Source organism: Electrona antarctica (genome assembly GCF_951216825.1).
Source record: "Electrona antarctica genome assembly, chromosome: 10".
NCBI classification, from domain to species: Eukaryota; Metazoa; Chordata; class Actinopteri; order Myctophiformes; family Myctophidae; genus Electrona; species Electrona antarctica.
In genome coordinates this window covers 9672819-9686534 of record NC_136791.1, presented here as the reverse complement: position 1 = coordinate 9686534, position 13716 = coordinate 9672819, and the positions used below count along the sequence as shown (strand labels likewise).

At 43.8% G+C, this 13716-nt stretch overlaps 1 protein-coding gene across 1 annotated transcript; it reads left to right on the top strand.

The window, feature by feature from the left end:
- The first annotated feature begins 1542 nt into the window (after positions 1 to 1542).
- Positions 1543 to 13491, top strand: mcmbp (minichromosome maintenance complex binding protein). The gene is made up of 16 exons (XM_079512726.1): positions 1543 to 1756; positions 2040 to 2131; positions 2324 to 2464; positions 3413 to 3454; positions 3791 to 3880; positions 4039 to 4165; positions 4840 to 4991; positions 5510 to 5607; positions 5705 to 5877; positions 6383 to 6506; positions 7549 to 7666; positions 8042 to 8207; positions 9018 to 9151; positions 11135 to 11299; positions 11887 to 11975; positions 12802 to 13491. Exons 1-16 carry the CDS (start codon positions 1696 to 1698, stop codon positions 12926 to 12928), a joined length of 1899 nt encoding a protein of 632 aa, XP_079368852.1. The 5' UTR covers positions 1543 to 1695; the 3' UTR covers positions 12929 to 13491.
- Positions 13492 to 13716: the final 225 nt, after the last annotated feature.

The window sequence follows — 13716 nt, the reverse complement described above, 5'->3', positions numbered from 1 at the left end:
ATGCAGAGCATTTGTTGATCCGCTATTTCCGCGCAGCGGTCCTTGTATTGTATGTCAGTTCATTCGATAATAGCGCCACCTGTAGGCGTGGCTGACTACTCGTAGTTGATCTTATTTTTTTGAGTGGTGCAACCACTCCTATAGACAGCTATGTGTGTCCTTGGGTCTCTGGGTCCCTGGGTCTCTGGGTCCCCGGGCCGGGTCCCTGGGTCCCCGGGTCCCTGGCTGGCTGGGTTTGTCCGAGCAAAACAAGCACAACTTTAACCTCACGTCACCATGGGCAGTAAATGTGTTTTTCAACCTTTTTCATATCAAGGCCCATTATTTATTCAACATTTGAGCCATGGTCCACGGACTACGTATTTGATGACATTTAGCCTCTCAGACCCCAGGCGCAAACTAAAGAATATGTTATTATCGTTGTCTTGACACATTCCATAACAATTCTTAAGTTCTGCATTTTCTAATAAGTAATGCAGATGTTTAACAATAATATAACTCTTGAGAGCGTTGGTTTCATTTTACACTCTCAAGAGTTACAGATCTAATAGGCCTAAGGGTCCATTTGGTTACCAACTCTTTACCCCCCCCACCACCCACCCCCGTTCCGGCCCTCACTGTATATGTTTCTTTTCTCTTTTTACCTCCTTTATGATGAATTCCTGTTCTGTTCTTTGGCTATATAGAAGTGTCTATTTGTACGTCTCTAAATGTTTTATGTTTTGATGAATTGAACAAGGTGTACCCTCTTGTAAACAAGTGTAATGCTTTATTGGGTCGTCCACTCACAGTTAACAGTCTTTGTATTGAGTTGTGCTTGAAATGTACTGTAATTCTGCAAACTGTTAATAAATAATTCAATTCAATTCAATTCAATTCAATTCAATTCAATTCAATTCAACTCTCCATCATTTAGCTGGGGACCAGCTGGAACCCCCCAGAGTCTATTTCTAAGGCAGGGGTTCTCAACCCGTGGGTCGTGACCCACGGGTTTTTCTAAAACGATTTTTCTAAAATAGCAGACCTACAAGCTCGTAGCGCGCCACTCGGTGGCGCGCTACGAGCTTGTAGATCTGCTATTTTTCAATAGCTAAATTATAACATAATGCTTAAAACACCAAAAGGGGTTCCCGCCCAAAATGGGTTAAGGTTATTGTAGCAGTCAATTTATATTGGGGGTCGGGAGGGGGCGGGGCGGGGGTCCCGAGACATTGCCAAAGCATTTCCGGGGGTCCCCGGCCAAAAACGTTGAGAACCCCTGTTCTAAGGCTCTGGAACCCCCTCAAGGACCACTGTCCACTGATGGTCCCCGGGCCACTGGTTGAAAACCACTGCCTTATGGGAAAGCCTGTTTTCTTTTATAAACGAAGCAGCGTGATCCGGTCTAGAACCCGCCCACGTACTGTATCCGGTCATTTGAACCGATTTGAACGCACACATGCATGCACGTACCGTTTCCGTATCCGCTTCAGACTTAGACCGGATCTGCAACCTGCAAAGTCAATTGATTCCAGTGTCTAAAAACACTACTACATCCTGCTACCGGTGACGCAAGTTTCCCGCCCTCAGACCAGAGAGCATTCTGTCTCGTAGAAGAAGAAGAAAGTAGTAGTCAGAGTCAACAAACTGTTAACTACTACTTTGATATTAGATCAAATACATTTGTATTCTATTCATTCCAGAAGCGTCCATTCCATGATGGCTTCCACCCACGACTGGATAAACAACGCTTTGTGCGTTGTCGAAGAGATGTTTGGTAAGAAACAGACTCAAACAGGACTTTAATTGTTTGTGTGAGTGTGACAGCTATCTCGTTCATGTGGACGTAGCGAGGCTAGTGTTAGCTATGCTGCTATAACACCATGCTCCATCACATGTACCGAGGTAGAGTCATTTAACCCAAATATGGACCCCGATGTGTTTCCATTTGTACCCTCTCTCTCTCTCAGTCTCAGAGTTACAACTGAATAAATGCCAGGATCTACTGTCTGACTGTGTGTGGGATACAAACTCGTGTCGTGTGTTTCCCCCAATTTCAGCTGCTTCTCAGAGCAATCCAAGCTCTGGATGGGAAGTTCAGGCAGTGGAGTTCTTCAAAGAGAAGCTCAAAGAAAAGGATGCTCACACCCTGGTAATACTCACAACAAAATCATCGTTAATAGTGGACTGAAACTGACAGTCCAGCATTCTCTTGTCGCCTTCTTAATGTTTGTTTTAATGTATTGGTTTTGATAAAAATACATGATCTGCATATAAAATAGTAATACTAATAATAATATTTGACATAGCTTTTAATTCATATGGTGTATCCTAAAACTTTCAGGTTCCATCTTTGAATGATGTTCCCCTACACTACTTGAAACCCAACAGCCTGGTGAAGTTCCGTTGTTTAATACAAGACATGTTTGATCCAGAGTTCTACATGAGAGCATATGAGACTGTTGACCCGTCAACAAATGCCAGAGTAAGCAGTCGCTTATACGTTTCGTTTGTGGAATGGTTAGCCTGATCAGTACCAGGCTTTCATATTCGTCTGTGCAAAAAATGGAATGGTCTTCTCTCTGTCTAGCCCTAGAATGTCTCCGATGTTATACAGGAGCCATAGATCCTGGTAGAAATGAAAGATGCGTGGCAAAAATGTGATAAATGCTTTGTTTAAATATTAAATAATTCCAATGACGTGAAGTGAAATATGGTCCTCTAGTTTCATATCCATGTGAAAGTTCTGGCACAAAACGTGTATTTAGTCAATTATCTCCACTTTTTCACGAGCTGCACCCGGACTGTTTCTCTCCGGGGCAAAGGGGCCCGGAATGACAGCTGGACTTCATTTATCAAAACTTTCTTTGATCACCACAAACGTCATCACCAATTGACCAGGGAAGCACAAATGTTTGGGACACACAATTGGCAGGTGCATTGCGATAGGTGCTGGGTAATTAATCACACCACCTGCCAATTGTGTGACCCAAACTTTTGTGTTTCCCTGGTCAATTGGTGATGACGTCTGCGGTAATCAATAGGAAGTGTTGGTAAAATCAGACCATCGATCATTCTGGGCCTCTCGCCCGGAGAGAGAGTCCGGGTGCAGCTCGTGAAAAAGTGGAGATCATTGACTAAATACACGTTTTGTGGCAGAACTTTGACATGGATATGAAACTAGAGGACCATATTTCACTCCGTCTTTGGAATTATTTAATGGGTGAGTACAAACGGAGCATTTATGCATCTTTCATTTCTACCAGGAACGGGTGCAAGGGATCTATGGCTGTGATACAGAATTTACGAAGTATATGAATGATCACAGACATTCTAGGTTTATGTCCAGCCCTACAGTTTCCAGTGTGTTGTTTTCTACATTTTGTGATATGGGTTCTGTCAGTGTCTGATGTTACTTTCTGTCAATTTCCAGGGTTTGAGATGTGGCAAATACAAAGATGTCACAGAATGTGGCGTAAGTCATTTTATATTTTACAGTATGTTCTCTTCTCATGAGCTATACTGTTCACCCTTATGTCAGTTGAAAGGAATTTTACAAACTTAAGCTTTCTCCAAAATGAGTCATTGTTAACGCACAATTGTGTGGCTTCAGAAGACTTGGTTTATGCTGCAAAGGCAGTATGTAATTTTATTTAATAAATTTTAATTGTATGGTCAGTTGTCCAATTATATGATGCTTTGCTGGTCAACTTGTTATGCAGACCAAGGAAAGTAGACAATGACAGAACTTTCATTTTTGGATTAACTGTTTGAAAGAGTATACTCCCTCATAGTTTACTGTATTGTACAGGTGGATTTCAATTCCAAAGACATTGTGACCTCAGAGCGGCAGACATTCTACTGTGTCCCTATTCCTGGAGAGAATCCCTGGGTGAAAGAGATATCCTTTATTTGTAGCAGGCAGGCCTCACATGGCTATCTGTTGATCATGGTGCATGTGTTGCTCACACATGAACGAGAGAACATGGATTTTGACCATCTTTAGTTTATTTTGTTTGATAGCTAGCTAGTCCATAGTTTTCCTTAACTCTGTCACACGGTTATGCCTGCCCCAGCCAAGCGAGAGTGGTCCCCTCCACCTCCTATGTCCCCAGCAGACAGAAACGCAGCTACGAGGAGGATGACGACATGGACACACAGCCCCAGAAAAGGGACCCACATAACGGTATGAGCTCTTTGTATCATAAAGACCAGTGAAAAAATATATCGTTGCTGTCGGGAGGAAACCTTAATTTTTGAGGTTTTAGATTTTTTTTGGGCATAAATCAGTGCTATTGAACACCCTTTACGTCTGTGTTTTGTTTTGGAAATATTGAACCAATGGAAAGTAGTAAAAAGTGCTTTGGACAAAACCTCTTAACTCCATTGGACCCTTAAACTGTCTGCTAAAGCAACTAACTCCACCACCTCTCCCCCTCTCATGGAAGTAATTGACAATATCTAAAGTCACAACACCAACTTTGATGAGGCAGTATTGCTTTGGTTTCAAAATATAAGGTTTTCTTAATTTCCTGAAAAATGTATATTTTTCATTTCCTGAAAAATGAACATTTTGGAGTTATGAGGTTTCCTCCCGACAGAAGAGATATGAAGTATTGTCCACTCCTCACTTTGTAACAACTCCAGGTTGTCCTCAGACGAGCCTTCCATCGTTGTACCGTTGTAACAACAGACTTGGTAAAACTGTTCTTCCTTATTTCTGCTGACCTTTCCTTTTGTGTGGCTCCTCCTGTGAAGAGATTTTTTTTTCAATGTGTGTAAAACCATCTCCTCCTTCGTGTCTAATGTATATTATAGCTCAGTCTAAAATGCCAGCACACTCTGTCCTTGGCTCTGCAGGTCCTCAGAGTCATAACCCCACAGAGCCACATGGCAACGGCGACTGTAAGCGCCAGGAGACAGAGGCTCCCTCGAGCCAGACCACGCCTGCCTCCCATCTGGACCTCAACTTCCCCCTGCCAGGAGAGAAGGGCCCGTCTTGCCTTGTCAAGGTAATATATATATATCATCCCCTGCTGGTGGTTTGAGGCACCTTCCCTCTCGTCAGTTTGAACTGTAGCCTGTACACAAACATTGCTGTTGGTCTACAAGGCAACCAAAGGCATTGCAGCCCCCATACCTTCAGGACATGATCCAGCTCGACAACCCTTCCCACTCACTTAAATCAGCTAACATACTGAGCATTCCCCTGAAACACTCTACAGGTCTACCCTCTCACCTTTCACCCCTTGCACTGTTGATTTAAAACAAAAAAAATCACACCCTTGTGAAGTGAGGGGCACTCTTATCATCATACGTCATCTCATTCCGGCCAGTCATAATTTGCGTCCTCACCTTCGTCTTCAATGTTTGTGTTTACACAAAGACTCAAAATTGTCCATTCATTGTGAATGGCATGTAATGTTTGTGTTAGGACAAAGTTTGTTTACACACACACACACACACACACACCAAAAGCTGGACGTAGGAAAGACCATAGCGGTTTAAAAGATGGCTCTTCTGTTGACAGGTGTACGAAGGGTGGGACAGCTTCAAAGTGAACGACACGCTAGAGGTCTACGGGATCCTGTCGGTCAGTCCTGCCCTCAGCGCACTGGCGGACGAGAAGTAAAGCCCCTTTTGTGAAATAAGTCTCAATGTGTCATTTGATTCTGCTTAGTCTTTTTATGTGGCTCATTGTTCCGTATGCGTCCACGCTGCACAGAGATGCTAAGACGTCCCTCCTGGAGCCTGCAGAGTGCATGGAGACGGCAGAGGAGCAGAGGGTTCACTGCCCACCTGCCTCCTTAGTGCCTCGCCTTCACATGCTGTATGCCAAACCCCTGCCCCACAACAACCCTTTGCTGCCCCCTGCTGCTTTGGAGGACAACCGTGCCTGTAAGACAGTTCTACCAAACTTTTATTTCAAGGACCCCCCAGCCACACAGGCCCTCTGAGAGTGTACGGCTCCATTTGGTTCCATTTGTACACTGTCAAAGCTGCAAATCTGTATCTGTGTCCATTTGGTTCCTAACTATCAGTATTGCTATTTGGCTGGGGACCCCCCAAAATGTTATGGTGATTTCTTTATTATTATTTACTATACTAGACCCCAGGGAATTCCCTCTGGCCACAGTGTAGTTGTTATCTGTGTGTCTGAACGAACTGACTTATAGGGAGCTGCCGTACTATGTGTCAGAGGCTCAATATGTCCATTTGTCACCTCCCCCTAGATCCCGTGATCTTTTTTTTAGGACTATAGTAAATACTAAAGAAATCGCAGTACAATTTGGTAAAGTAGCCACTTGTTTGAATGCCTCCGCCCCCTCCATGTCAAAATAGCTAAAATCGTTGAAAAACAAAGTTGTCCTTTAACTCTTTCATCCCTCTTTGTCATCTCCAGTTGTATCTTCGACCCTGAGTGACATGGCCTCTGTGAGGACGGAGCTGTTGAATTACCTCACTCACTTGCTCCTGGGAGACACGCTGGCGGCCGAGTACCTCCTCCTGCACCTCATCTCCACTGTGTAGGCTAAAAGTCTTTCCTACTTTCAGGCAAGGACTATCTAAAGAGGACGAGAAGCGAAGACCGTACGGTGGACGCCATGTTACGGTCTTCGCTTCTCGTCCTCTTTAGATAGTCCTTGCTTTCAGGGCGAGCCTTTGTCCTACTCCTCCCGCCCAACACTCCCTGCTGACAGGTGCCGCCCCAGCCCCTGATCACTCCCTGCTGACAGGGTGCCGCCACCAGCCCCTAATCACTCCCTGCTGACAGGTGCCGCCACCAGCCCCTGATCACTCCCTGCTGACAGGTGCCGCCACCAGCCCCTGATCACGTGACATGTGCCGCCACCAGCCCCTGATCACGTGACTTTGGCACCAACACGGAAGCTTGTGCCCTCACTTGAGTATGCATGGATTAAAGTTCTCAGTCCCATGACTGATTTCAGTCATTTGGATTCCATAGAAGCCAGCGTATCTTGAAAGCATGCTGCGCACTGAAAATATCTGATCTACAAGCTCACAAAACGTCGCAGCGCAACGTGTTGTGAGCTTGTAGATGAGATATTTGGCAGATATTTTTTGTTATTTTAAGATGAGTATTTGATGTGATCAAACTAGCAATAGAATACAAGTTTAGCAGCATCTTCCTCAAATCTGTGATTTCTTCAGCTGGTCGGCCTAAAACATCATCATTAGATTTTCAGTCTTGAGATTTTATTTAGCTCCATGCAGACGCCCCAGAGCCGAAGGAGGCGTCTACCTGTCTGTCTCGCGACACTGCTTTTTCAATGCAAACATGGCCGCTGTGTGACTATGGCCTATTGTGTTCGCATGGCCGCCCGACAAGGCGACAAAGCCGGATGTACCACGGTGGATTCGTACGCACAACCTCTGTGGTGGTAGGCAGGGACTTTACCACTGCGCCACCCGAGTGCCGTTTCGGTTTCACTTTAGTTTATTTTTGGAATGGTAACTGCTAAGAAAATAGCCAAGGTGTACATTTTGCTCCCCATTTCATTGCAACCGATGTCATTTATCGTGTTGTTAATTTTTGTCCACTTGCAGGTACGCCAGGCGAGATGTTCTGCCACTTGGAAAATTCTCATTGAACCTCAGTGGCTGTCCTACTCCCAACTCGTACACTGAACAGTTGTACCAAGCCCTCCAAAACCTGGTGCCTTGTGTGAGTTAACTACGATTACCATTATTTATATCCTGTTTTTGAACAAATTGGTTTCATGGGTCGGTATGCAATAACACATGGTGGCCCCCCTTTCATCACATTTGGTAAATGGGTTTTTAACCCATTTTGGGCGGGAACACCTTTTGGTGTTAGCATTATGTTATGCTTTAGCTATTGAAAAATAGCAGATCTACAAGCTCATAGCGCGCCACCGAGTGGCGCGCTACGAGCTTGTAGGTCTGCTATTTTTGAAAAATCGAAGAACGACTGACATAGAAACATAGCTTTTTCAGAAAACTGTCAGGATGTAGAAGACATTTTTAGAATCTGATCTCAGGTCAAAATGGATTAAATGATTTCTAACCCCTCTGCCAGTCGTACCGCCTGTGCATGACCCTCCAGAACATGAACCGCTTGCGGATGGTGCCTAAGAAGGACTACACTGCCAACCGGCTGGTGAGCGGCATCCTGCAGCTGGCCAGGAATACCTCCCTCTTCTTAGACGAGACCCAACTGGAGCAGGGACAGCTGGACACAACAGGTGAGGCCTGTCGGAATTAACCCATTCAGGAGGCGGGGGAACCCCTTTTGGTGTTTTAACCCATTTTGACCTGAGATCAGATTCTAAAAATGTCTTCTACATCCTGACAGTTTTCTGAAAAAGCTATGTTTCTATGTCAGTCGTCAGTCATTTTTCAAGATGATGTAAATATGTTGCTAGAATGACCGTATTTATTCAATATTGGCACAAATAAACGTCTACTGATATTCTCAATGACCTTATTGCATTCCTTGACCTAGATAATGTATATTTTGACACCAAGATTGACCTTCTAAGTGGCTTAGAAGCCGAGATAGTGGCACTTATAGATATTACATGGTGGCCATCTTTGAACGCCAAGATGGCCGTCAGCCCAGGCAACCTGGAGGAGTATTTGGCCAACGAGCTTGTAGATCTGCCATTTTTGAAAAATCGGTGCACGAATCTTTGCATAAATACACTTTCACAGCAAACGTTTTTAACTCAAATCTTTGCTTCTGGGGGGGGTCCATGGGACAACATATTTTCAGGATGGCCAATTACATATAGTTTTTGGGGTGAAAACCACTGATACTGAAACATAGGTTTTTCAGAAAACTGTCTGACTGATTTAGAAGTCATTAGTTCTAAATGGGTTGACCACTAGAGGAGGACATTGAGTCGCGTGTCACTGGCACACCAAAGACTATGTATGCACTTGTGTAACTAGTCTACTTAGTGTTATTTTAATATTTATGAACGGTGAAGTTTGGTACTTTCATACAGCAATGTGAGTCTTGAGAGACGACGGTTTGTTGTTTTGTGCTATAGGTGTGCAGAACATCACTGCCCTTGGCAACCTGATCTCATGGCAGAAGGTTGATTATGACTTCAACTACCACCAGATGGAATTCCCCTGCAATATTAACGTGCTCATCGCGTCAGAGGCCCGCTCGCTGCTGCCGGTGAGTTGCAGACTGCCGGGCGACCAACAGCAATGTGCTCTAGCGACAGTGCTTCCCAAATGTTTTAGCTTGAGACCCTTAAGGCACCACTTCACTACTTTTCAACCTAATTCATATAATAGGTCCTCACTAATGTTCATGATAAAATGCCACATTGTTTTCCTACTCGGGTCTGTGTGTCATGGGAGGGCTGTGGGCAGTTCAGAAACCCGTCCACCAGTGACATCATCGATGGGGAATCCAAGCTAATAGAAACTGCAGGCTTTCTATTCCTGAAAAGTTGCAATACGATAATGGAAGCCATCGTTCTCACGATAATAAAAATCTATATATATTTTTTAATTTCTATCATTTTTATCCCACGATTTTGCAACCCATTTTTTCGCCCCAGTGTCAATCTAATGTAATCTTGGGCGCTACACTTCTATATTTTTTATATCTTGATTTAAAAAATCATCGGTGGACGTACTGTATGGCTGAACTGCCCACAGCCCTCTTATGAGACACAGACGTGGTATTTTATCATGAACAGTGAGGACCACTTATATGAAGATGTGGTGAAGTGGTTCTCCCTGGGACCCAAACGTACAAAAAAAACATTATGAATGAATCACTTAAGCACCTATTTAATAGTGAAAACAGCTTTTATTTATTTTTCTGACAAATGTTTCAATTGTTTTTGTAAATGTCAATTTTTTTATTTTTTCTGTAATCAAAATAATGCTAAAAAGAATTGTAGGAAAACAAGGGATATTTTCCTGCGACCCACAAAAAATGGGTGCCGGCTCCATTGTTTGGGCTGCAACACTCTACTCAGGGACTATCGGGGTGTATAGGGTTTTCTGTCAGCCTCCCGGGAGACCGACACGTGCTGAACACTGGCGTGGGTGGGGGGGGTTGTTTTCCACTCCCCGTTACGCTGGCATCTCGACAGCCATTGGTCCCCCAGCAGGCTCCTCCACCTAGCGCTCTGGCTTTAGACCCCCGGGTGGCACTGTGTTGCGAGCAGCCCGTGGAATGCACCCGTGTTGCTATTCCTGTGTTGTTGGTCTAACAAGTTGCCATGGCGGCAGCTGCGCCACACAGGAACAATCCTGGGAGAGGCGTCAGACTAGGCCATCTATTTGGCTGCAGTGTGGCGTAAACACACAGGCTGCAGAGTACAGGTCAGAAGTACATGGTATGTTTTGGTTGGCACTAGATAAGTGGTTCCCAAACTTTTTCATGTCAAGGACCCCCAAATTGACACTAATTAGCCCCCATTTGAAAAGGTATGCCAAGGACCCCCATAACAGAAGATTTTTACAGCTCTAGCAGTGATTTTCAACCATTTTCACCCCTAGTTTGATATGCATTAGGCTACGGACCCCCATTTAAATGGATTTCTATCTCTGAGACCCCAATTTATATTGTAAAATCAATGTTAATTTAACTCAGAGTGTACAAATGGACCCGTTAGGGTCCATTTGGTTCCATTTGTACACTCTCAGAGTTACAGACCCATAAGGGTCCATTTGGTTCCAAATGATCATTTAGCTGGGTCCCCCCTGGAACTCCCTCAAGTACCGGTGGGGGTCCCCGGACCCCACTTTGGGAACCACTGAGACTAGAGAAGTTGGCGGATCACAAAAACAGCCAAAGAGGACCAGTGTCCAGAAAAATATAGTAATATGAGACACAACTTTCGTTGACCACATAATGGCATTCCTGATTTTGGGGCATAATGGCAAAATATATATACTGTATTTCTTTCTTTATTGAAATATTTATCCTACAATTTTTTTTTATCCTAACATTGTTTTCACCCGGTGCCAATTGCCTAAGCTTTAATCCTGGGCGCTATGCTCTCCCTCCGCCAACCAGGGGAGAGCTCAGTATGCATGTGTTTGGGGGTAAAATAGATTGTTTTTCTCCTCTTGTCCTGCCTTGAAGAAATATACGTATATACATGTAATATTTAGTTTTCCCTTTGCTCTCCCACAGTCAGACTGTCAGGTTCACCTGAAGCCCCAGGTCAGCCCAGGCAACCTGGAGGAGTATTTGGCCACCGCCACGCAAATGGTGACGCCGTCGCGGCTCAACAACTTCCGACTGTATCTGACGGTGGCTCGAACCACGGACTACAGCATCTCTGATGAGGTCACACAGGTGGGACGTATAGGAGAGCTTCATTACCGGGTCTAAACCTCTATAGGAGAGCTTCATTACCGGGTCTAAACCTCTTATCTCTGGATTTTAACTTTTTTTTTTGTAAATGAATGCCCAACTCATTCTGTGTCACACACAAGTAGCACAAATAGCTGATCTACAAGCTCAAAACGCGTCGCAATGTGATGCGTTTTGAGCTTGTAGATCGGCTAATTTTAGCTAATTTTGAATTGGCATCCTGAAAAGTTACATTTTTATACTTATGTTAACTTTATGAACATATTAATACTAAATCAATTATATCTAAGCTGAAATCAATAATATATCAGTATTCCGATATTACCGGTAACCTGCATTAAGTGAAGGTGGGGGCCGCATGTGGCCCCCGGGCTGCCAGTTTCCCATGTATGGTCTAGTAGTTCATAGCAGTATTCACATAGAAAAGGGGGAACTAACCTGGAAATGACCATCTGGGTGTGGGAGGGGGGGTGGAGGGGAGGGGGGGGTGAGAGACCAGAGGCCATGCTTTGATTCTTGCCTTCAGTCATCATTCTGCACTCAAACTAATTAGTTCCATATGTTTCCAGGCCGTTGAGGAGGACTTCGTAGACATGCGGAAGGACGATCCCCAGAGTGTTTCTGCTGAAGACCTCCATAGGTTGCTTGTGGTAGCAAGGTGCGCCGTGGTTTACGCTTTCCACCTCATTATGGCATATCTTTGATAAACAACTTGATCTGTGGATCAAATTTGACGATATTACAAAAAGAACACAGCCAAATAACAAAGAATACAATGGTTGACACTCAAGTTAATAATATTTGGGCTGCTGTCTCATGGAACTACGTAGGGTTTTGTGACATTGCCGTGGTAGATTCTTTGCCTATCCTAAAATCCTCATTCACATGAGGAAATGGAATGACACATGCAACCAAAAATAGATCTACAAGGGGCTGTGAGCTCAGAGATAAAATAGATCTACAAGGGGTTGTGAGCTCAGAGATTGGCTATTTAAAATAGATCTACAAGGGGTTGTGAGCTCATAGATTGGCTATTTTCAGCACGTGACTGTCGTGAGACGGAAGTATAAATGAGGCATTAACACATTAAGGACGGGAAAGCATCTGTGTCGCTTTAACCACTTCAACCATTCGTTTAAACTTCAGCGATTGAAAAATAACAGATCTACAAGCTCGTAGCGCAGCACCGAGTGGCTACAAGCTTGTAGATCTGCTTTTTTTATGTGAAAATGTGGTGCAAATCTTTGAATATATATTCTTTCCCAGTGAACGCTTTTAACTCAAATCTTTGTTTCTGGTGTGTCCCTGAAACAACATATTTTGAGATTGAGGTCTGCAGCCAATTACATTACATATAATTCTGGGGGTCCTTGACCACTGAAACATAGAAACATAGGTTTTTCAGAAAACTGTCAGAATTTAGAAGACGTTTTATTTTTAGCAGGTCTTAATGAGGCTTTAACTCCTGCCACCATCATCCTCAGGTTGCTGTCTCTCAGCCTGGGACAGAGCAGTCTTTCACGGGACGCTTGGACGAGGGCCAAACAGGTCGAAATGCAGAGGAGGAGCAGGACGGAACAGCCCAAGTGTGTCAACGGCAACGAGCCATGATCCACTAACACGCCACATGTGGAAAAATGACAAAACATGTTTTGATACTGCTCACGAAAAGGAAAACAAAGTGCTTAAAATAAATGTTTTTTGTTCCTTGTATAAAATAGTTCATGTTGTATTTTCCACCTTCACACTGTGCTCTGCCTTGGTGCCGTTTTCATTTCTATTTTTGATAACATAACAGTTGTTAAAGGGTTCGGGTGCACATATAGTACTGTAAGTCTATAACTGCCATGCGTCACCGAAGCCTTACATTCAATTTAAATACTGTTAGTGGGATTCTTCTAACAAAATATATAAAGCTAACCATTTTCCATATGTTCTTCCAGACCAATTTGTTTCATATCGCTTGATTAGCTTGACTGTTTGTCTCGATGTAAATAAAGCAGCGAGGTATGCAAGAGAATTATTCCCTTCAATATATTTTCTTTCCTGCACTAACATCACTATTTGACAAATGCTGCCAAGGTGTTTTAAAGATTTGGTGCAGCCATGTTGGGCATTCTGGTGTGGTGTCTTGTCAATAAACTTAAGCAAAACTTGACCATTAGATCATTTGGTACTGATTTTGCTCTACTTGGCAGGATGACATTTAAAATGCAGATGCTCACTGGCTGCCATGCATCAGGTATAGAGCATAGCAGTGGGTGTGTATTCCAGACCCGCTGAAAAATCGGCCATTCATTTTTCCCATAAAAGGTTTATAAGAATATTTATATGAATTATTTTAAACCTAGATCAAGCTGTCCAGGATCCATTGATTCTGTGAATTTAAAAAAGCTAAA

Excerpts from the sequence above, each read along its gene's own strand:
- mcmbp (XM_079512726.1), top strand. The coding sequence starts at position 1,696 with ATGATGGCTTCCACCCACGACTGGATAAACAACGCTTTGTGCGTTGTC. Across the intron at positions 3,881-4,038 it reads AGAATCCCTGGGTGAAAGAG|GGTTATGCCTGCCCCAGCCA; the intron begins ATATCCTTTATT and ends ACTCTGTCACAC. Across the intron at positions 4,166-4,839 it reads GAAAAGGGACCCACATAACG|GTCCTCAGAGTCATAACCCC; the intron begins GTATGAGCTCTT and ends TTGGCTCTGCAG.